Source organism: Chroicocephalus ridibundus, chromosome 6 (assembly GCF_963924245.1).
Source record: "Chroicocephalus ridibundus chromosome 6, bChrRid1.1, whole genome shotgun sequence".
In the NCBI taxonomy this organism is placed as follows: domain Eukaryota; kingdom Metazoa; phylum Chordata; class Aves; order Charadriiformes; family Laridae; genus Chroicocephalus; species Chroicocephalus ridibundus.
In genome coordinates, this window is record NC_086289.1 from 74,599,979 (window position 1) to 74,620,602 (window position 20,624).

Here is a 20,624-nt window from a genome sequence, read left to right on the forward strand (position 1 = left end):
CCATTTTAATGAAAACTAGAAAAGTTGGGATGTTCTTCATTTATTATATGTGCAGGCAAGTGAATTTTGTCTGTGTGTGCTTTCAGTGCTTCTTACTACTTTCATTTTCAGGTTTATTCTAGAGCAAATGACCAAGAACCTTGTGGCTGGTGGCTGGCAAAAGTTCGAATGATGAAAGGAGAGGTAAATTAATTTAAAACCTACTCGTGGAATGCTGTTACGTTAATACAGTAAATATGAAAGGTCTTTGTGATGGAAAAACTATGAATAAAGTACTACAAATATAAAACCATGACAAAACAGAATTACACGTTGAGATCACTTTGGAGTGACCCATGCTGCATTACGCACCCGAGGGTTGGGGTTTTATAGCTGAGCAAGTAATTTCAATTATTAGTAGTTTAATTGCTTGGAGTAATCTATGCATGCATAAGAACAGGACTTCTAACAAACATACTTTGCGAATTGAACTTGGCGCTAAAAATTAAGTAAAGCAGTACAGTACGCCTCACCTGTGGTTAGAGTCTGTTTAAAGTCCATAAATGAAGCATGCTGTAACGATCAATGTGTGTTGCTGTGGGTTCTCTTTTGGGGTTTTCTAGTGAGTGTAGTGGAAAGACACCAGTTGGTTTGCTTTTAACGATGTCAAGTTTGTGTTTTACGTTGACTGTTACAGCATAGAGCTTGGCAGTGTCTGATACAGTCTCATTAAAGCTTTATTTTGTGAAATGGCAGCAAGAGAATTTAGCTTCATGGTAGGAAGGGTCCTGTATTTTAATGCTTCTACTGTATTAGATTCCTAAAACTGAAGGAAGCGGGGTTGAGGGAAAAAAAAGTTGCTCAATTTCTGGTATTGTTCAAAGACTCAACAAATAGTAAGTTCTGTTGAGCTGTGTGAGGGCAAGGTGGTGGTAAACAGTTATCAAAGGAAGATTCTGTGTCTTGGTCCTTGCGGATGAACAGCTTGTTAAGAAAATGGGAGACGCCAATTTAAATGATAGAGTTTGTCCTTTGGGGCTAATCTGCTTCTCTTATATGTCACAGAAATTTGGAATTTTACTGTGAGTTACCTTGCTGTGCTGCTTATTTAAAAAGTTGCAAAAGAAAAATTTTTAATTCTGAATTTAAATGCAGTTTTATCCAATTATTAATTTTCTAGTATTTTTGACAGGAAAAATACAGCATTGTCAAATTAGTTACTTTATGGAATTGTCCCCCCAAAAAACCCTCAGAGTTCAATTTTGGCTGCTTTGTACAGTCTTTAACGTGGTTCTGTATTCAAATTTTTTCCTCAAAGTAAACGTGAAATTCACAAACAATGCATCTGTCTAATGATAGTTAGTTTCGTGATTGTTCTGAGAACCAGAATTATCTTTAACTATAGAAGGAAGGGTTTTTTTAAGCGTATAGTCGTAGTTATCTTCAGTTTAGTTGCCTGCTTAGTATTTATTTTTCATTATTATTACTTAAGTTGGTTTGTCATATGTTTCAAAAGCAGCTTTATATGGTTAGGATGATACCAAAGCTAAACTTAAAACTAGAAATTGAAAAATAGCATGTGGAAAAGTGTTCGTGACCTTAGTGATTTACCTTTCCTGATAATTGGAGTAAGTTGTGTGTGTTGACAAAAGCAGGTGCCAGTTTTGAGGGAGGAAGAGGAGGAAGCACTGCTGCACTGCCAGATTGCACAGCGGTGGCGGGGGGGCAGGAGGCTGCATCCCTCACACAAAGCCAGGCCTCAGGGATGCTCTGCACACAAGCCGCTTTGTTACTTGCGTGTGTCAGGTGGAAGTGTGGGAGTAGATTATTGGTAGCTATTAAGTCTTCTTAGTTCTCTTGCCTTCCTTGGTTTGGGGTAGCATGTGTCAGATTGTATTTTTATTTTCCTTTTGATCTTACATTGTTCACAGGTAGTTTGCCCATTGAATCAGTGGATTTGCCTTTTCTTAAAAAAAAAAAAAAGAACCAAAAAAAAAACTATTGCAGAGCAGACATTTCTGTGAAGAATAAATTGTGTTTGCTTCTCTATTAGGTTATTTTTAGAATTAGTAAACATTTTGAATTTTGGAATTTGAACTGGACTAAAGTAGGTGTTTGAAGAGGGATGGGCATGAGAAAAAACAACTGAAGATGATTTTGTGGGGGACTGAAATTATGCTGATACAGTGCCCTGGCTTCTCTGAGGTATCATATGGGTGCCGAAATATGTCCAGGCTCATTTGTGTAGAATTGCAGCATTGTATCAACTCAGATTCATGTTTTAGTATATATATTCATATTTTGTACTTTCTTGGTGATCCTGGTAATGTTACTCTGTCTTTGTTCCTTACTGAAGTTTTTTAAAAAAAATTTCTTCTATAGTTTTATGTCATTGAATATGCTGCTTGTGATGCCACTTACAATGAAATTGTCACTTATGAACGACTTCGACCTGTGAATCAAAATAAAACTGTCAAAAAGAACACCTTTTTCAAGTGCACGGTGGATGTTCCTGAAGATCTGAGAGATGCGTGAGTAGCTCTGCCCACTTTAATAAGGCATTTACTGTGTTTGAGGGGGGAAAAACCCACTCGGCTTCTACTTCGGAGGGCAGTTTACAAGTCCCTGTGAAGAACCTTAAGGGTGGCTGTGGCTGCAGTAGCTGGTTTAGAAACTGCTGACTGGGATCCCTGCCGAGCTTTTGGTGTGGGGACAAAGAGCAAGTTCTGAGGTGGGAGCTTTGGGTCTTTCTTGGGGCTTGTAGAGGTGGTGCGCTCACAGTGGGCCTCTGGTACCAAGACTTGCGAAATAACCGTGATGACATTCAGTCCATGGAGAAATAAGGACTGGAACCGTGTTAAGGAGAACAGGAATTTTCCAGTTTCTGAAGGGTCTTCTCCTGAAACTCCTGAAACATTCTTGGTTCTCATTGTGATATTACATGGTTCGTTTTGACGCAGCTTGTTGAAGTGACAATCGTTTTGTCTCCTTAGGTGTGCTAATGAAAATGCACATAAAGATTTCAAGAAAGCTGTGGGAGCATGTAGAATTTTTTATCATGCTGAAACTGCTCAATTAATAATACTGGTAAGTAATTATTTCTATGTAAATGTTGCATGAATTTTCAGTATGTTCTTTATGGGAAGTATGTAGCCAGCCTGCATATTTGTGTAGAAAGTGGTTTATCTTGTCAAGCTGTGCAAATTGTGAGAGATTTAAGTAGATGTGTTTAAGTTTTATCTTGGGGGGCAGGCCTTTTGGCAGGCTACAAGTACTGCACGGCATACAGCCTACATTTAGGAGCCGCTTTCAGTCTCGCTGTTTTTACGATTTTTGCCATCCACAACTGAGTGGCGTTTCACTGATTTGTGTGGATGGCTCAAAGCCAGCTTGAGCTTACTCTGCTCTGGAGCAGTAGATTTCCCCCCGTACTGTATTACACTGGGCACCTTGACCTACAGCTGTGTTTCCACGTGAAGAACTGCACCAGTTCAGCATAGCCATTAAGGAATTGTTCACTTAGATTCTTCTGTGACAGTTTTCTCTTACTATGTAGGCTTTTCCGAGCATTAGTTTCTCTTCAGAGTTCTGCTTACTTAATACCATCTACTCGAACCTCACTCTCCAGAATTGCGTTTTCCTTACTCATCTCCTTCGCTTTGCCATTCAGACAGTGAGTGACAAGTATGTATATGGTAGAATGATATTTAACTTGCTTGTCTGGGGAGCATCAAGGGGAAGGCGTTACTGTGTATACCCAGCAGCAAAATCTTCAGTGTAAAACATGCTGTGAGTGAGAACAGGAAATTGTTGGTTTGCAGAGGTGGTGCTGTATTTCTCATGCTCTGTTTTGAGGAAGAATAATGTCCACGTAAGTACTGGCAACTTAGATCATGTTCGTGATTTAGTTTTAATAGGTTCCTGATTTATTCTTTAAATGTGGATTTGTTTTAAAAATGAAACATCATGTTCCTTCTCTTTTGTAGTCTGCCAGTGAAGCAACAGTGAAGCGAGTGAACATACTGAGTGACATGCATTTGCGCAGCATTCGTACCAAGCTTATGCTTATGTCAAGGAACGAAGAAGCTACAAAACACTTAGAGGTAAGCCATAGCTTGTAATTCTTGTTGCTTGAAACTGAGCATGTAACTGTATATTACACTGAGTACACATGGACAAGTCTTACTTTGTTTTCCCTTCAGTGCACGAAACAGCTTGCTGCAGCATTTCACGAGGAATTTGTAGTCAGAGAAGATTTAATGGGACTTGCTATAGGAACGCATGGCAGTAACATACAGCAAGCCAGAAAGGTTCCAGGAGTTACTGCTATTGAACTTGAGGAGGATACTGGTACATTCAGAATCTACGGAGAGGTAAGGGGGAAACTTTGTAAGAGTCTTATGAGCATTTCACTCTGTATCTGCATTTAGAGTGGTGAGAGCTGTGTTCAGAAGTAAGAATTGCAAATAGCTGAGTATTCTGACTGTCTATGTGCATGTTCACGCTATGGCAGCTTGTGCTACGTCTATTTGAAATACAAGACTTCATTGCAGCGGTGACCTCTGTAAGATGCGTTCTGTCCTAATCAGTCCGTGTGCTGATGCACAGATTCTGTAACTGCACTGTGCATCTTGGTCAAAAAGAGAAGTATCATTTGCTGCTGTTTTACTTGATCGCAGATGTTTGGTTTTTTCCTTCAGACTGTATATGCTGTTCCTGTTGGTTCTCTTCTTCCCCGCTTCCAGTTCACGTGTGTTTCGCTGTGTGGTGTCTGCTCCTCTGACCTAGCCAAATGTGTTAAGGCATCTTCTGCTGTTTCTAACCCTTTTATTTTGACAATTTAATGCTGACTTTGGCAAAATAATGCTGGTTTGCTCCAAGTTACTTCTATTTGCATGACTCTTTAACTGATGTGCTTCAAATCTCACAAGTGCTTTGAAATGTGGCTGGTATTTGGACCAAAACAATGATCCATTCAGGAGGCAGAAGAGTAGTGACAAAGATGCCACTGTCACCAGAGCTCTGTCAGAACATCTCTTGAGGGTTTTTTTTATCCCATGTTACCAGCTCTACAGGTGCCACTAACACTTGAGTCTCTGGTGTTAACACTCCTAGAAATCCTTGGTTTTCTACTGTTTCAGGAAATCTGTGGTCTTGAATTATGTTCCATGCATGTCAGGAGTAGAAGCTGATTGTGATCCAAGGGTCAAATGAAGTTGATACTGATGAGGGGAGGACAAACTTCTGTATTCCTCAGTATCTCTGAACTGTGTCCTTTTTTTGGAAACCTTAAACGCTTCCAGGGTGTCAGGGTGGCCACAGATCCTCTTTGATCTAGTACTACTGGTAAATCACATCTCACAGTTCATGAAGAAGAATTGGGCAAGTTCAAATGCAGGAGAACGTGTAGCGTGTTCCAGTTTCGATCTCTTCAACGTGAATGATGTGACACTGAAACTTGTGGAAAGGTTATGACACTCACCAGGCTCTCACAGTCATGCACAGCAGAGATTATAAATACCAGATGCCTCCTAAATAAAAATGCCATTGGACACATCCAGCCTTGTCTTCTCTGGAAGCGATAGCTGCTTCTAAAAAAGCCAGGCAACCTAAATATTCCACGTGACAAGGGTTTCAGCGTCTAGGTATACTCCTCTGCTCTTTTTGCTCCTTTTCAGCTGGATTTGGCGAGTGGCCAGGTGCTAGTGGCTGAATGCACGGGCAGACAATATTAGGCTGAGAGGTGTGGGAGCTGTGATCCAGTGTCCTTGACATTGTAGTCAGGGTCTGAGGGTCTCCCATAGCTAACATTTTGTATACAAATAAAAGTTCAGTGTTGTTTGGGGCCCAAATCTTTGAGGGAAGGAACAGGGAGATGAATTTTAAAGACTATTGGAAACCTACATGATTAGAAGGAGGCTAAACTGTATGGGATGCCATTCATGCCTTCTCGCTTGCCTGATCCAGACCACTTCGATTCCAAGACCCTTTGCCTTCTGCCTGAACTGCTGCTTGTTACAGAGAGCACAGTACTGTGAACTTCAGAGCTTGGACTCTCCCTACTTCGGAAATCCTGTGCTTCCCCAGCGAGGGAGGGGCCTTATCAGAACCAGGAAAGCTTCTCTTACACCTTCATTACTGGCAAAATTGAATTGCATTCAATTCTTGTGCGATTCCTAGCACTTCCCTCTTGTACCATTTTTTTAAAGATACTTAACTGTATGGTAACCATTCTTTTGGATTGAAGGATAGCGAGATCCTGTCTATCCTGGCTTTTTCAGGAGACTGTTCCTACTTGTTTTCCCGTTGGAGAAAATAAGAAAACTTGTTTTCCCTTTGGAGTTTTCATAAGCTCAGTTCCATTTTTAAACCAGGAGACTAATATGCCTTTTATTTTATGTCTTGAGAAAAGACTTATATCGCAATGGAAAAAGCATTGTTCCCTGCCATGACTTAGGAGGACTTTGTCTTTATCTGCATGAGATGAGGCTTTTCAAATGACTCCCAGAGGTAGATTTCACTTTTTTCTGTTGGGGAAGGTGTAAAAGAGCTACCAGGACTCTGGAGAGACTTTTGAAACCTTGTCCCAGAAGCTGGTGTGAGACTCCTGAGACAGATCCACCATTTGTAATAGGAGTGTGTTCCACCGGCTTGTAGCTACTAGATCTACATTAGTGACCATCTTACAAAACATCTTCCCTAAAATCTACAGCCATACGGTTCTTGTTTGACTCTCATTTAGAACTCTCCTGCTGCAAAAGGTATAACGCTGAGTTTAGAAAAATACTCTGCATGTGATCTTTCAGTTGAAGACTCTTCAGGTAACCTGGACATGTGGTGATTGTACAGGCTACTATGGGAAGGAACCAGAGCATGAACAGATATGTAGACCATCATTCAAATTTAGAAAGGCAGTTACTAGTAACTGAGATACTTTGAGGTCTTTAATCCATGAGCACACTGATTTTTAGAGAGAGAATTTATTTTTCTTTTCCTTTTCTGTGTTACTGACTGTGAGGAACAAAGACTGCATTGTCCAAATCAGCTTTACGTGCTGTCTCACCTTGGGGTGTGAATGAGTGGTACAGGTTGCACTCGCACAAGAACTCTGAGTGCTTGCAACGAAGTGTAGGTGTGCAGAGGGTGCACTGGAGAGCTGCCACTGACAGCAGCTGTTCAGTGGCTCATCCTGACTCTGCTTCTGCGAAAGCCATCACTGTTCCTTTGTCTTTATTTGGGGAAGAACTGATTAACATACCTCTGAGGCAGGGCATTGTGAACTCTTTAGTTGATTGTGTCCTATGTGTAGAGTTGATGGAAGGTGAAAAATTGCTAATGTGCGTTGAAGTTGTACCATGTTAGCAGTTGGGTTGAGGGTGCAGCGTAGCCTCTGCTCCCAGCAGTGCCTTCCTCTTCACCTGTTTTCCAGGCTTGGTTGCTTGTTTCGTTCTCTTGAAATCCAGTTAGCCCATGTTTCTCATGCTAGCATTTTGACCTCTGCCAGCAGTAGAGATTTATATATTTCTTCTTGTTCTAGGACTTCCCTACTTGGAAAGATGCAGGAGCTGGTCGTGCTCTTGTTTCATGTGTTGCCTAAAACATGAGAGATGAAAGGGCTGAGGCATTAGTATAAAATGAAACCTGCTCAAAAGCTGTCATTACTGACTAGATGCTGATACTTGTTCCTTAATTCCACACTTTTGCTGTTGCTAATTTGAGGCTTTGTTTCTTGTTTCAGGATCTTTGTAGCCTGAATTAACTGTCATTTAATTTCTGTCATTCAATAATAAAGCTATAAGAGAACACTGACAGGAGTTGTCCCCACTAACCAATGACACTGTCCTGTCTTGGAAAACATTGTAGGTGAACTGTGGCTAAAAACCAGCATTCTGGAAGGAGAGTTCTTTGGTTGCAGTATTACTTGCAGTGTAGAGATGATATGGAATTCAGGCAGATTCCTGATTCAGGCTCAGTTTCCAGTCAAGCATAAGACAAGAGAGAAACAGCAGTTGAAAAATTTCTGTAGCGAAAACAGAAAACTTCCTACCTCCTGCCAGTTCGAGAGTGGTGTGCTGTGTCTGTACACTCTTACACCTTCCCGCGGTGCTGCTGCACCTTTGAACCCCCAGTGTGTCTGACTGCTGCCGGATTCCCTGACCGCAGCCTCCCAGCCGTTCCGCGGCGAGTCCCGTTCCAGCACATGGAGTGGGTTGTGGTGGCCAGGCCTCTGGGTGTGCGCACACCTGGAGGAGAAGCTACTTCTGTCATTCTGGCAGTGTTTATTCCCCAAAGATTAACGTGTATTTGCAAACAGTGCTTGGTATTAAGACTTGCATGCAAAATGGATCTGTCCGTTACAGCAAAGTTTCTGTGACTGATTTTGTTGTTTTCTTTCTGTTCTCTTGAATACTGTGTAAGACAGTGGAATTTTCCTAGAGGAGAGAACTTCTAATGGCTGTTTTATTTAGGCTGTTCTGAAAAATCAGTACACCTTTCTTATGGGAAAAGCTGTAAAGCCAGTCGCTGCTTGCAGTGATCCTGTAAAGTTCTGTCATTGCCTTCGGCCTTGGAAATGTCTTATCTTTATCAGGTCACATCATCTTTAGATACTGTCAAGAGACAAATAAGCTTAAAATTCATTTTCTCCTCCCCCATTTTTTCACATGTGGCCCTCTGTGCATAGTAGCGTATTACATGTTAAAAGTGATGCTAAAAATTGCAAAATAAATCTATATTGCTGGCGATATCAATGGTAGTGCAGTTTCTGTTGAGAAAAACTGGATGCTTCCAAAGCAGCTTAGAGGAAAATGCAGAGGTTAAACTACAGTTTTGTGGCTTTCCCATCTAGTCGTAGCCATAGAACTACTGCGACCTCAGGTGAAATGAGATGCGTGATCCAAAGTTTCCTTTAACGTAGTATTCTTGTAAGCTGAAGTTTCTATGAATGTTGGCAGGACCTCTTACAAATTTATTTTCAGTACGAAATCTTTGTGATAATTATGATATTGATTTTTTAATAGATGGATTCTAGATTTGAAAATTGTGTCTTGATTTTGGAGAAAACTAATATAATTAGTTGTTTTTTCCCAATTAAGGTCTACTAGAAACTGCTTCAAGATACATCTGTAAGACATTTTATGTCCAGGGTGTTTTTGTGGTACGTTGCAGATAATATTTTAAAATGTCTTAAAATAGCATCAGAAAAGTGGCTTTCTTCGTTACTGATGCTTTGCTTCACCACTGAATTTAGTTTCTGGGCATTTTACTGAATTATTTTTCTTTAACATGTAGCTTAAAACTAGATTAATCTTGTCACTATTCTTCTCTTTTTGAAAATAATTTCGATGTTTGGAAGGCTCACAGCTGTTGCTACAAGGTTTTATTTTTAACATAGTACATTCACAAATAAACTCCTTTTTCTTTAATTCATTTTCAGACTGCTGATGCAGTGAAAAAGGCTAGAAGTTACTTGGAATTTGTGGAGGATTTTATTCAAGTTCCCAGAAATCTTGTTGGTATGTAATACTGCTAAAACTTGGGGAAAGGGAGCCTAATCAGCACAACTCTGCAAAGAAGATTTAGATGCCAGTACAATATTTGATTTCTCCATTTAAGTAGAAAGTGATTAATCTTTCAAAACTATATGTACCAGGGAATTAATAGGGAATTACATATATTATTATTGAGTAATACTTTGTCAGGATTTTAACACTTAAAATGGTTTGATTACAGACTTGCACTGTCTAATTTAATGGTAATTTGAACTTTAGATCCTAGTAAAAAACCAAAATTGGAAGTGCTGAAACTAAATTGCAGAATTTAATGTGGCAGTAACTACAATTGAGTTGCAAGAATGGCATCAGACGACTCTCATTGCTTCCTTCTGGGCTCGGATTGGTCCGAGGTGGTGGTTGGATGGTGTTGAGTTGCTGGATAAACCAGCAGCGCTTGTCACTCTCGGGCTCGGTCTAGAAACGGGCAGGATCTGGATGCAGGTGCTGTCCCTGATTCAGCTGCAGGTTGGGTTATCCAAAGCAGAAATCAAAGGCTCTGCTTTTAACCTCTTAGGGTTTTGGGCTCAGAGCTTGCACATTATAGAGTACATCATTTAAATAATTCACGTGCAAACTCCTAACAATTACACTTTCAAAGTTTTATATCTTGAGCAAATTAAGGTGTGTAGCGTTTTGTTGGGGTTTTTAATACAAATAGGACCTCTACAAATGATGTATCTGATGCAACTCGATGCTCTCATCTACTAAATGTTAAAGCTTGTTTTAACATTCAGCAAATTCATCGTTAGTTTGTACACAAACACATTTTTTTCTGTAACGTAGTGGTGATCTTCATCAATATTTGTCATTCTGTGCATATATATAGTTTAATTTTGGAAGTTTTCACCTCTTCTGGCACTGTATGGTTTTCTTTGGGGTGTGAACGGTGAAGGGGAGTCAGGTGGTTGTTACAATTATGTTATACATAACTTAAAATATCAAGAAATGCATGAAAATATTTTGCACATGGGTGCAAAATTAACCATTCTTGCCCTCTGAAGGGAAAGTTATTGGAAAAAATGGAAAAGTGATTCAGGAGATTGTAGACAAGTCTGGAGTCGTCAGGGTGAGAATTGAAGGAGATAATGAAAACAAACTGCCCCGTGAAGATGTGAGTACTTTATTCTTTCTTCCTATCATTAGGTTTTTATTTTCCAAACCAGTCATCTTGAATCTTTTAACAAAGAATATGTAGGAAAACATAAGCAGACAGTGAGAATTTTGGGGGCACCAGAATGGGATGCCTGTTTGCTCCGCATCATCGTGCGGTTTATAAATACAGCCTTCATGGCCTGTGCAGCTCCTTTTCCATGGCCAAGCTGTAATCGTGGGGGTGTCCAGTTACAAAATCATGGTGTTGGGGATTTGGGTAGTTTTCTAGGAGAGATGCTTGTGGATTATTTAACGAAGCCAGTTTTATAACTTCTCTGTGGCTATTGAGAGCACAATTTTTCTTTTTTTTCAGACTGGCATCTTGCAGTAAATTTTATATGAAACAATTCAAGAAAGAGCTTTTGCTGCTGAAGCAAGACTTTTTTTTTTTTTTTTTTTGGTCTTTCTCCTATATGTACTTTAGCTGCGTAACTGATTCGGGATTGATAGTGTTAATAATGTTCACATATTTTAAATATATGAAAACATAAGAAAATCCTCTAATGGTCATCTTGTAAAGTTGGTTTAATTAACCACTGGACACTTCCTGATAACCTATGGATGCTCCTCCACCTGTGTGATAAACACGCACAGCAGTTGTGTTGGGGGAGGATGTGAATGCTGTATGTCAGGGTACCTCAACAGCCAGAAGAGGTTGTTGGGGACGCTGGGCAGCCCTAAATCCTTAACGTATAAACCCCGACCTTCACCCCAGTCAAGCTCTTCCTAGTGCATCAGTTACTGTCTTTGCTTGTGTAGTTCACTTCTGTAATTTGAACAGATTTTTTTATAGTTCAAACAGAAAGCATTGTTTTGATGGTAATGTTCTTTCTGAAAATAAGATTTGACGTTCTGTTTCTGTAGGGAATGGTACCATTTGTATTTGTTGGTACTAAAGAAAGCATTGGAAATGTCCAAGTTCTTCTAGAGTACCACATCGCGTATCTAAAGGTAAGCGTATTTCAGAGGAAAGAGTCTCTAGGGGAAACTGTGGTTGAAGTAACAGAATTTTTGAGCTTCAGCTGTATTTGCAGTTGACAAACTGTTCCTCTGTGTATTGGGATTTAAGGTTTGGTGCCTTCAACCCAGCCCTTGTCCAGAGATGTTCTGGAAGCCTCTAAATCCATTAGCGTGGTTACATAGTACTGGTGCCGTTGGCAGGAGTGGGCTGTGAGGAACACTGTTTTAACTGGCTTTTGGGAAGTAACACACGACTTTTTATATCTTTGTTAGTGTTGTGTTGTTCTGAGGTTAATGCCCTGTTGGGGTGGGATGGAATTTCTAATAGTATCACACTAATACTATGGACTGTTAGAAGAACGACACATTTAAATTAGTTGGCTTTGTATGGAGTTGTGGCGTTGACTTAACAGAAATAATGAATGAATTTGAATCATGTTACTTTCTCAGTTGGCTTTTTTTTTTTTTTTTAAAAAAAAAAGGACTGGAAAACTTGTGGTTTGACTAGAAAAGCATAGGTAAGAAAGGTAATAGTAGTCTTAAAAAGAGTCTTTCAGCATGGGAATTTAAGAGAAAGATTTTTAGATTTCTTCCAAAACTCAGAGACTGCAGAACTCGGAGATAAATTCTGTTATTTGCAGCCAGCTCCGAGGTGGTGTCAGCTCTCCCACAGGAATGCTAGTTTTTAAGGTGACTGGATGGACGATGGTATTTTGTGAGGGGAAAGAACGTTTCTTTATCAGCAATTTTTTTTGTTTGTTTTTATGTAGGAGGTAGAACAACTAAGACTGGAAAGGCTCCAGATTGATGAACAATTGCGTCAGATCGGTATGGGTTTCAGACCTTCTTCCGCTCGAGCTCCTGAAAAAGAGAAGGGTTACACCACTGACGAGAGCACCCTCTCCTCGGTGCAAGGCTCCAGGTCCTACAGCGGGAGAGGGAGAGGCCGCCGGGGCCCCAATTACACGTCTGGTTACGGTGAGTTTCCTTCAGCATCTCCTGAGGACTCCTCAGGATGGATACTCCTGAATCCAGAACTGTCTCTGGATATCCTTGTGTTCAGCAGAGTTGAGTGAAGGGAGGGTTAAAAATTTAGAATTGCCATTTTATTTTTTACATAGCTCAAAAGACATAATGAGATTTACGTTCTTGTTGAAGTTAAGTTTTAAATTGGAAAGATGAGCAAACAGAACTCTGGTGAGATCTTGCCCTTCAACGGTAGCAGCTGTATCTTACAAAGCTGGGAAAGGGAAAGAGCTACAGGTACTCTTCAGGAGATACAATTGAAAAAAAATAAAATATCTGGAATTAGCATCATCTGTTCTGATTGAGGAGGAGAATAAATAAATGCCTGTCTGTGATCACGGCCATCTTATGAACGTATTTTTGATAAGCAAAGCAAAATAATTTAAAATGGAGACAGCACAAAATCCTGTTTGTTTTTTTTTAGTTTGGTTGGAACTAACAGGGTTTGTTTAAGATGTAGTGAGATGTTGTGATATATTTTTAAATAACCAGGGAACTGCTATTGAGTTCCCTAGAGCTGTGCGCATCTCCTTTGTGTTCAGCAGCAGCTCCCCAGCTGGAGACAGTCTGCACCTGAATGTAGACGTATTTCACAAAGGAACAGTAAATAGGGACAAAAACAATCTATAGATTCAATACAGTAAGTCATTCTTGATCATCTGCACATAGCTCACTTCTGGTACAGAATCAGACAAGTTCTTCCTTTGGATTTTATATTCCGTCACTGACTGTAGTTTCCAGGATCATGCCATGGTGGGCAGGTTGATTCTGATGATAATGTTAATGTGTGGTTTTTTTACAATTTCCCAATGCATTGCTTGACTAAAGTATAATGATGGCTGTTCAGTTTGTTTATTGACCCACAGACTTCCATTTGGAAAACTTCTTATTTTTCCTTCCCCAAATAGCAAGAGTTGCAGCTTGGAACCAGTTGGCTCTAAATACCTTTATTACAGAAAGGTTAGCAGGGAGAGCTCCTGGCCGCTTACGATAAATAGTAGACCTGGAATTTTTAAGTGGTAAAAAGCTGTGTGGGTTTGGTTAGCTCAGAGACGGTGGGATATTATGGCTGCTATTTAACACGAACAGTTAAATTGTTCAAGCAGCATTGCAACAGCCCGAAGAGTTGCTTAGCAACAGTCATCAGCGATAGGGTGGCAAAGTTGTCCTTGGGAATTTCAGAGAAGTTGCCTAGAAACTGCACCAAATGCCTGCAGTGTTTGCACAAAGAGAAGAAACGCTGTTTAGTCCTTCATTTATCTGTGTACATACATTATCGTTGGTAATCTTTGAGCCCTTCTCATGTTATTGCAGACAAACTTAGGTTGAGAATCTTAAAAATGCAGGTGACTTATGCTCTATCTATAGTTTATATGTTGCATATATTTTAATATATAAAATTATATCTATATTTATCTACTCTTATAAGTATATATTAATAAATTTATTTACTTCTAATAGTTATATGTGTATATATATATAACCAGCCATGCTGGTTGGAGGGCATCTGTGAGAATCTGAAAGCAGAATATAATCCCAAATTTCATATTAATTTCCAGTTTTCTTTTCCTTCTTGTACAAGGTACAAACTCCGAGCTCTCTAATCCCTCTGAAACAGAATCTGAGAGAAAAGATGAACTTAGTGACTGGTCCTTGGCAGGAGAAGATGATAGAGAGAGCAGACACCAACGTGACAACAGGCGGCGTCCTGGAGGACGGGGCCGTAGTGTGTCTGGAGGTCGTGGGCGTGGTGGACCTCGTGGTGGCAAGTCATCCATTAGCTCTGGTACCGGGCTTCAATCGTATTTGGAATTTAGTTTTTGTTCCTGGCAGTTTTCTGTATAACCTCTTACTATTTTAAAATACTCTGTTTTTACATTATAACCTTAATACACAGGGGTGTCAGTAGAGTTGTGTGACAGTTTCTTGTTAGATTTTTATTTGTTTATCTTCTGCTCACGATGATCTTCATTTCCTTCCTCTACTACAGACACACACTAATGATATTATCAATGTTTATAAAACATGTTCCCTATGGTCGCCTTCCGAGTTAAGCTTGTATTTAGATACAGAATGAGAGAAGAAATCCTAGCGTGGAAGTTATCTTATGTTTTATCAGAATTTGACTGTGCTAATTCATAACACTTTAATAGTGTCAAAAGCACCACACTGCTGTGAAGCGAAAGGCGTATTTTACCCATTTAGCAGTAAAATTTCTCTAAATGTCCCCTTGGAAATCTTTGCCATGAAATAATAGAGGTGCCCGTTGTGGTGCCTCAGAACGTTTCCTGTTGGGTTAGAGTCAGAGGGGAGCTGTGTGAAATCAGAAGTCCTGCGGCTGGGCGTAGTACGCCTTCTTGTAAGGTTGCTTTGTGTTTTGAAACTTCCAGACGCAGCCTGGAAATTAAGCTAGATGTAACCACAGGATCTTAGATGGAAACTTCTTGTTTGTTTAGTGCTTAAAGACCCGGACAGCAACCCCTACAGCCTGCTCGATAACACGGAGTCAGACCAGACTGTGGACACGGATGCCAGTGAGTCTCACCACAGCAGCAACCGGCGTAGGAGGTCACGCAGGCGAAGGACTGACGAAGATGCTGTTCTTATGGACGGAATGACAGAGTCTGACACGGCTTCTGTCAATGAGAATGGTTTAGGTATGTAAACAGCTGGCTGATAGTCCCAGAACAAGCTAAGAAAAAAGTGTGTCCCTGTAAGTGTAGTGAAACACGCGTTCATTCTTGTCAGTGCCAAGTCGTTGTTCTGTTAGAGGTTGCTGTCTGGTTAAAGGCTTCCCCCACGGCTCTGCCATGAAACCTCCTCTTTATGAGCTACACTAGTATTTTCACGTGCCTCTTGTAAAAACTGTCTGACGGAGACATCAGAGACTAACTTGTTTCCCACTAGCACTGCTGTTCTCACAAAAACAGTGCTACTGGGGCGGCGTTCTGGTCTGGCCGTGGCAACCTCCGGCTCGGTGTAGGAAAGCTACTTAAGAAGCTGTTAATTTGTCCCTACCCCGCTTCTGCTTAAGTACTTTCTCTCAGTAAATTCTCTTGATACTGACTAGGACAAGAATATAATCTGCTTAATAATGGTGGGGGGGGGTGGAATCTTCTTTCATGGGGTCTGTGGCTAAAATTTGACATATGGTTACTTATTAAATAAATCTGAGGTAATCAAGTATATGCCTAAATGTCTTAATGAGCCAAGAGCAAAAACGTAAAATCTAGCTCTGGCATTATCGTGTGTGCTTTCAGTATAAAGTTATGTTTATCTTTCAGCCTGTCTCTTTAATAGAAGCAATGTTAAATGCCCCTTGCTGAAACTGCTGAAGAATTTATTTATTTATCTATTTATTTTATTGTCAGAAATAGTTCATGGTAAACTTTGCAATTGCAGATGATAGTGACAAAAAACCCCAGCGACGCAATCGTAGCCGCAGGCGTCGCTTCAGGGGTCAGGCAGAAGATAGACAGCCAGGTAATTCCAGTGGAGCTGTGGGGAATGGCAGGTCGAAAGCATGAGAGAATGTTGTGTCTGCTCTTTTCCATATAGCTGCATAATATAAAGAGGTTACTCAATAACTAATAAGACTACTAGATAAAGATGAAAGACATTTTTTTTTCTACTAGGAGAACTATGAAAGTTCTTAATCTGCCTAATGAAACTAATTTTAAAGTCTAACTTTTTGCTTGGATGTACAAGTTCTGCTTCTGATCGGGCTCTCGCTGAAGTCAGCAGCCAGAGCGCTGTCGGGTTCAGTGGTGCCGGATCGAGACAAATGGAAAGTTCGTGCTCCGCGCTCACCCGCATCCGCGCGCTCGCACCCGAGGTGTCGCCATCCCCACTGGGCACAGGGCCCCGCGCTGGCCCCGCTGGGAGCCCGGCCAGGGGCTGGCGGGAGCTGCCTGTCCCCGGCCCGGCCACGCTGCTGCCACCAGCCCCCGGCTCCCGTCAGTGTTTCTGAGCCAGCCACAGATTGAGGGGGGGAAGGAGGAGGAATTGAAATGAAATTGCATGTTTTCAATTTTATGTTGTTGTGGCTTGTTGCATTTCTTTGGTGTGTACTAACACTCGAAATGTTCCAGGTGAACTACCCGATTGTCACTAGAATGCCCTACTCAGAAACTGCTTGTTCATACACGGCGTCAGGCGGGAGGAGATTGACAGGCTCAACATTTCACCCAGATTCGTCTTCCTTATGTCTGTGGTGCTCACACAACATTTGATTAAAAAGAAAAAATTGTTGCATTACACTAATTAGAAGTTGGGGGAAGAAAAAAAAACCCAAACACCCCCTTCCCCTAAAAAGACCCACAGTAACCCGTTACTTCTCAGCATTCTAGTTTTGTAACAGTGATTGGAGTTTGTAAACAGGCGGAAAAAGCAAAAATGGATTTCAGCTTTTACTTCTAAGAAAATAATTTTAGCAACATAGAGAGATGTTAGTCATCCCTACAAAAGCTATGATACTTCTAAATCTGAGTATTCTAAAAACAAAATTCCCAAACAAGATTTCTCAGTTTCTTTCTTGTTGATGTCTTTGTTCCAAACACCATTTCCAGTTTGCACAATAAATACTCTGGAATACAACAGTTAAGAGCATTGGTAGTTAGTTATACTGTCTTTGTGAAAAATGCTCAAATAATTTAATCTCTGCGTAAGTGTATAGTGAGTGAAATTAAGACAGAGGAACTTCCCCCACCAAATGCTCACAACGTACTTCAGTCATTTAGTTGTATTATTTGGTTTACGTCACTGTAGGATTCCTACTATATACATAAAGAATTAGTGTCTTACACTGTATGCATAAAACTTCCTTCATCTTTACATTAGAGGAGCTGGACACAGAACCTCATTTTTAAAGAAATAATTCTCCTTGTGCAGAAACTCCCTGGGCCTTGACCCTCAGGCAAGGACCCAGCTGTGAGAAGCCCGGTCACCGTAACAGAAAAGGCACGCGCCCTCCGTCCTGTTCCCAGCTAGGTTCCATGCGCAGCCATTCCTAAATCCAGGAGAATAGTTCACCTGAATGCATGATCTACTAAACGTAACTGTACTGTTCATTAGATAATGCTTGCCAACACTAATGTGCTTTAGCTCATGACAGATACAAGCGTCTATTTAAATTTGTAGTGCTGTGTGTTCCGAGGCTGGAGTTGACTCTGGTGTGGTGGGGCGAGGGCGGGGTGAGGCAGAGCCGGCCCCAGGAGCAGGTGCTGAGGTGGGCAGAAGAAGAGAGGTCAGAAGCCCGCGGCCGGCACGAGTAAGTGCGGCCGCAGCAGGGCCCCCACCAGCGGCTCCTGCTCCTGAGCCGCTCTGGGGCCTGTGTCACCGCAGTTAACCCACCGCCCGCACCCCAGAGCTAACGGGGGAGCGCGGTTTGAGACCAGGAGGAGGCGAGGTCTCCTGCCAATTGCTCCATGAAGTAACAAAGATTTGGATGCCGCCTTATCGTAAGTGATACCACGCTCTGAACCTCCCCCAATTCCTTTCATATTTTAATTTGCCTCCATTTTATTAGTGTCGGTAAAACCCCAGTGACAAACACAGTCTGTAGCTGAAAGAGCCTGCAGTCTGCTCTCTTCAAACCCAGTACAGAAGGCCCGTATTTTCCAGTAAAATTCACAATTGGACCAAAATTACTATTTTATTAACTTTAAGATTCCACCTTCAGATCCTCGCATTACCACTGATTTTAGTGAAAATTGTATTTAACAGCAGAAACAAACTGATCCCTGCTGTGTAGGTGATAGCTCTAAGTGTGAAGGCCTTTTGGGAGACGTCTCCCAGTTGTAGCGTAATTTGTACAGAAAAGACCTGTGAAGTTAGTGCTGCTTGAGGCTTCTGACGTGAGCATCACTCTCGTTTCTCTCCTTGCACAGTAACAGTAGCTGATTATATCTCACGAGCTGAATCTCAAAGTAGACAGAGAAACCCTCCAAAAGAGACACTAGCCAAAACCAAGAAAGAAACGGTAAGCTTTTCTTTTTTAATGTTTCCTCTTTTTTTCCCCTCTTCCCTTGCAGCAGAACAGTAAAGGAATGATTCGTGTAGCTGGCCCTCATTTGACTACAAGTCATTTGAGTTCAAGAATAAGTAATTAGAAGTAAAGCTGGCCCAGAGCCAATAGAACGGACACTGACTCGTAGACTGTCATTACAGACTTTAGTAACCAGTGTAATGCTCAAACGAAGTCGTTATGCATTTTCAAATATTACACTTGCTGAGGGAGCATTACCTAGGAGATGCGCAGTTATCCCTGGAGGAGTCTGGAGAACTAATCCTTGAAATACTTTATAGAGGATACTAAGTAGTGTGTTCAGTGGCGCAGACGAGCTGCTTCAGAAAGAATTGATGTTAGCGAGACCGTGGATCTGAGATCTGCGTTTGTTAAAGGACCAGAGTGGCATGACATAAAGCACAATAGCCAGCGTGCCTTTACTTCTACACTAACACTGGACTTGCTGCCACAAGTTATGTCTGAGTGTAGCAAAATAAGAAAAATCCATTGCTATACGATTACCAAAAGCTAATTCGAAAGGGGTGTGAAAACTCAGCTTTTCAGTTAACTTCATTGGCTTGAAAAGCGGGGAATTGAGAATTAAGCCGTGGGGGGCGTGCCGGGGCTCTGCTGTCTCAGGGTTACCCTGGCACCGTTTCCTGGGCAGCGTCGGCTGCAGAGGGCTCCTGTAAGCGACAAGAGAAGCGAGAGGGGGCTGGAACCGGTGGGGTGCGGCTGCTTCCCGTGGCAAAGCTGCCCCCTGAGCCAGAGGGAATTGGACTCCGTGCTCTGTATTTTTACAGGAATTTTATACTCTGGTTTTGTTTTTGCAAGGCGAAAGACGCGATTGACGAGAACAGCCCTTCCGAAAAGGCAGTGAATGGGCCTGCTACGACTTCTGGGGATGAGCCTTCGAAACTACAGCACAGTCCTGAGGAGAAGAAAGTTACCGTTCAGGAGGATGGGAATAATCAGGAAGAAGCAGTGCTGAATGGTGTTTCATAAACTGAAGTTCCTAGTTTACAGTTCTTTTACATTACATTTAAAATAGTGCTTGTATAAGCTTGCCAAAGATAGAATACGGATCGCCAGTCTTGACACCGCACTTTCAGTTCCTCCATTTTGGAATACAGAAAGGGGAGGGATCCTGAAGAAATCATATGTTAAACATACTTTGACACCTACTGTGTTATAAATATATCATCAGATGTGCCTTGAGATAGTATATGTAACATTTAAATAAACAAAATTGCTGGCTATAGGAAATGTTATTTTGTTTTCAAAATATGGCGAAGATGTGAGGGGGATCCCTAACATAATACTCTTTATGAAAGCATTAGCTGCTTTTGTTACATTTTTAATAATATGCAACCACTTCTTCACCTGAGGAATACTAGAAAGAAATGCAGTCTAAAATATTTTGCACTGAAATGTAATTTCTCCATTAGTTTAGTCTGGAAACTGGTCTGTTTTAATACATGTTTTTTAAATGCTGTATGTAGAGGAAAAATCTGCAGACCACTGGAATACATTTGTTAAATTCTCATAATCTGCAGGGATACTGGGTGACATTGGCAGTGACTGTTCTACATTGAGGCTTTGTTTGGTTTATTTATTAAACTGTACAGTATTTAAAAATCAAACATAGCTTTAGTTAACACTAAGCTGAATTAGTCATGTCCATTAAGACATAACCTGAACTACTGAAAAGATCAATTTCCAGAAAGTTTATTCTGTATAAACTACATATGTTAGTCCTTAGTAGAGTATTTTTATTTTTGTTTTGGTTGTTTGATGTGCAATATGTTTTTTTTGTATGCTGGTAGTAAAAGAAAATAAACTTTGATCTTCCATCTGTTGACTGTTTCTATCAGAAATTTAAATTACTATTGACTTCAGGGTTTTCCAGCCAGTAACACTAACAATTGAAGCTTACTTGCAAGGCA

At 40.9% G+C, this 20,624-nt stretch overlaps 1 protein-coding gene across 2 annotated transcripts in view; it reads left to right on the plus strand.

The window, feature by feature from the left end:
* The window catches only part of FXR1 (FMR1 autosomal homolog 1), a 35,685-nt gene extending 15,154 nt beyond the window's left edge, over positions 1-20,531 (plus strand). Inside the window, exons 4-17 of one of the 2 annotated variants that reach the window (XM_063339059.1) lie at positions 112-183; positions 2,362-2,510; positions 2,973-3,066; positions 3,966-4,082; positions 4,182-4,352; positions 9,416-9,494; positions 10,535-10,644; positions 11,550-11,636; positions 12,416-12,623; positions 14,254-14,457; positions 15,128-15,328; positions 16,074-16,154; positions 18,560-18,651; positions 19,513-20,531. In XM_063339059.1, the coding sequence (XP_063195129.1) occupies positions 112-183; positions 2,362-2,510; positions 2,973-3,066; positions 3,966-4,082; positions 4,182-4,352; positions 9,416-9,494; positions 10,535-10,644; positions 11,550-11,636; positions 12,416-12,623; positions 14,254-14,457; positions 15,128-15,328; positions 16,074-16,154; positions 18,560-18,651; positions 19,513-19,683 (1,836 nt within the window). In that variant the 3' untranslated portion in view covers positions 19,684-20,531. The remainder of the gene's footprint in view (positions 1-111; positions 184-2,361; positions 2,511-2,972; positions 3,067-3,965; positions 4,083-4,181; positions 4,353-9,415; positions 9,495-10,534; positions 10,645-11,549; positions 11,637-12,415; positions 12,624-14,253; positions 14,458-15,127; positions 15,329-16,073; positions 16,155-18,559; positions 18,652-19,512) is intronic. The other variant, XM_063339060.1, reaches the window with a different exon arrangement.
* Positions 20,532-20,624: the final 93 nt, after the last annotated feature.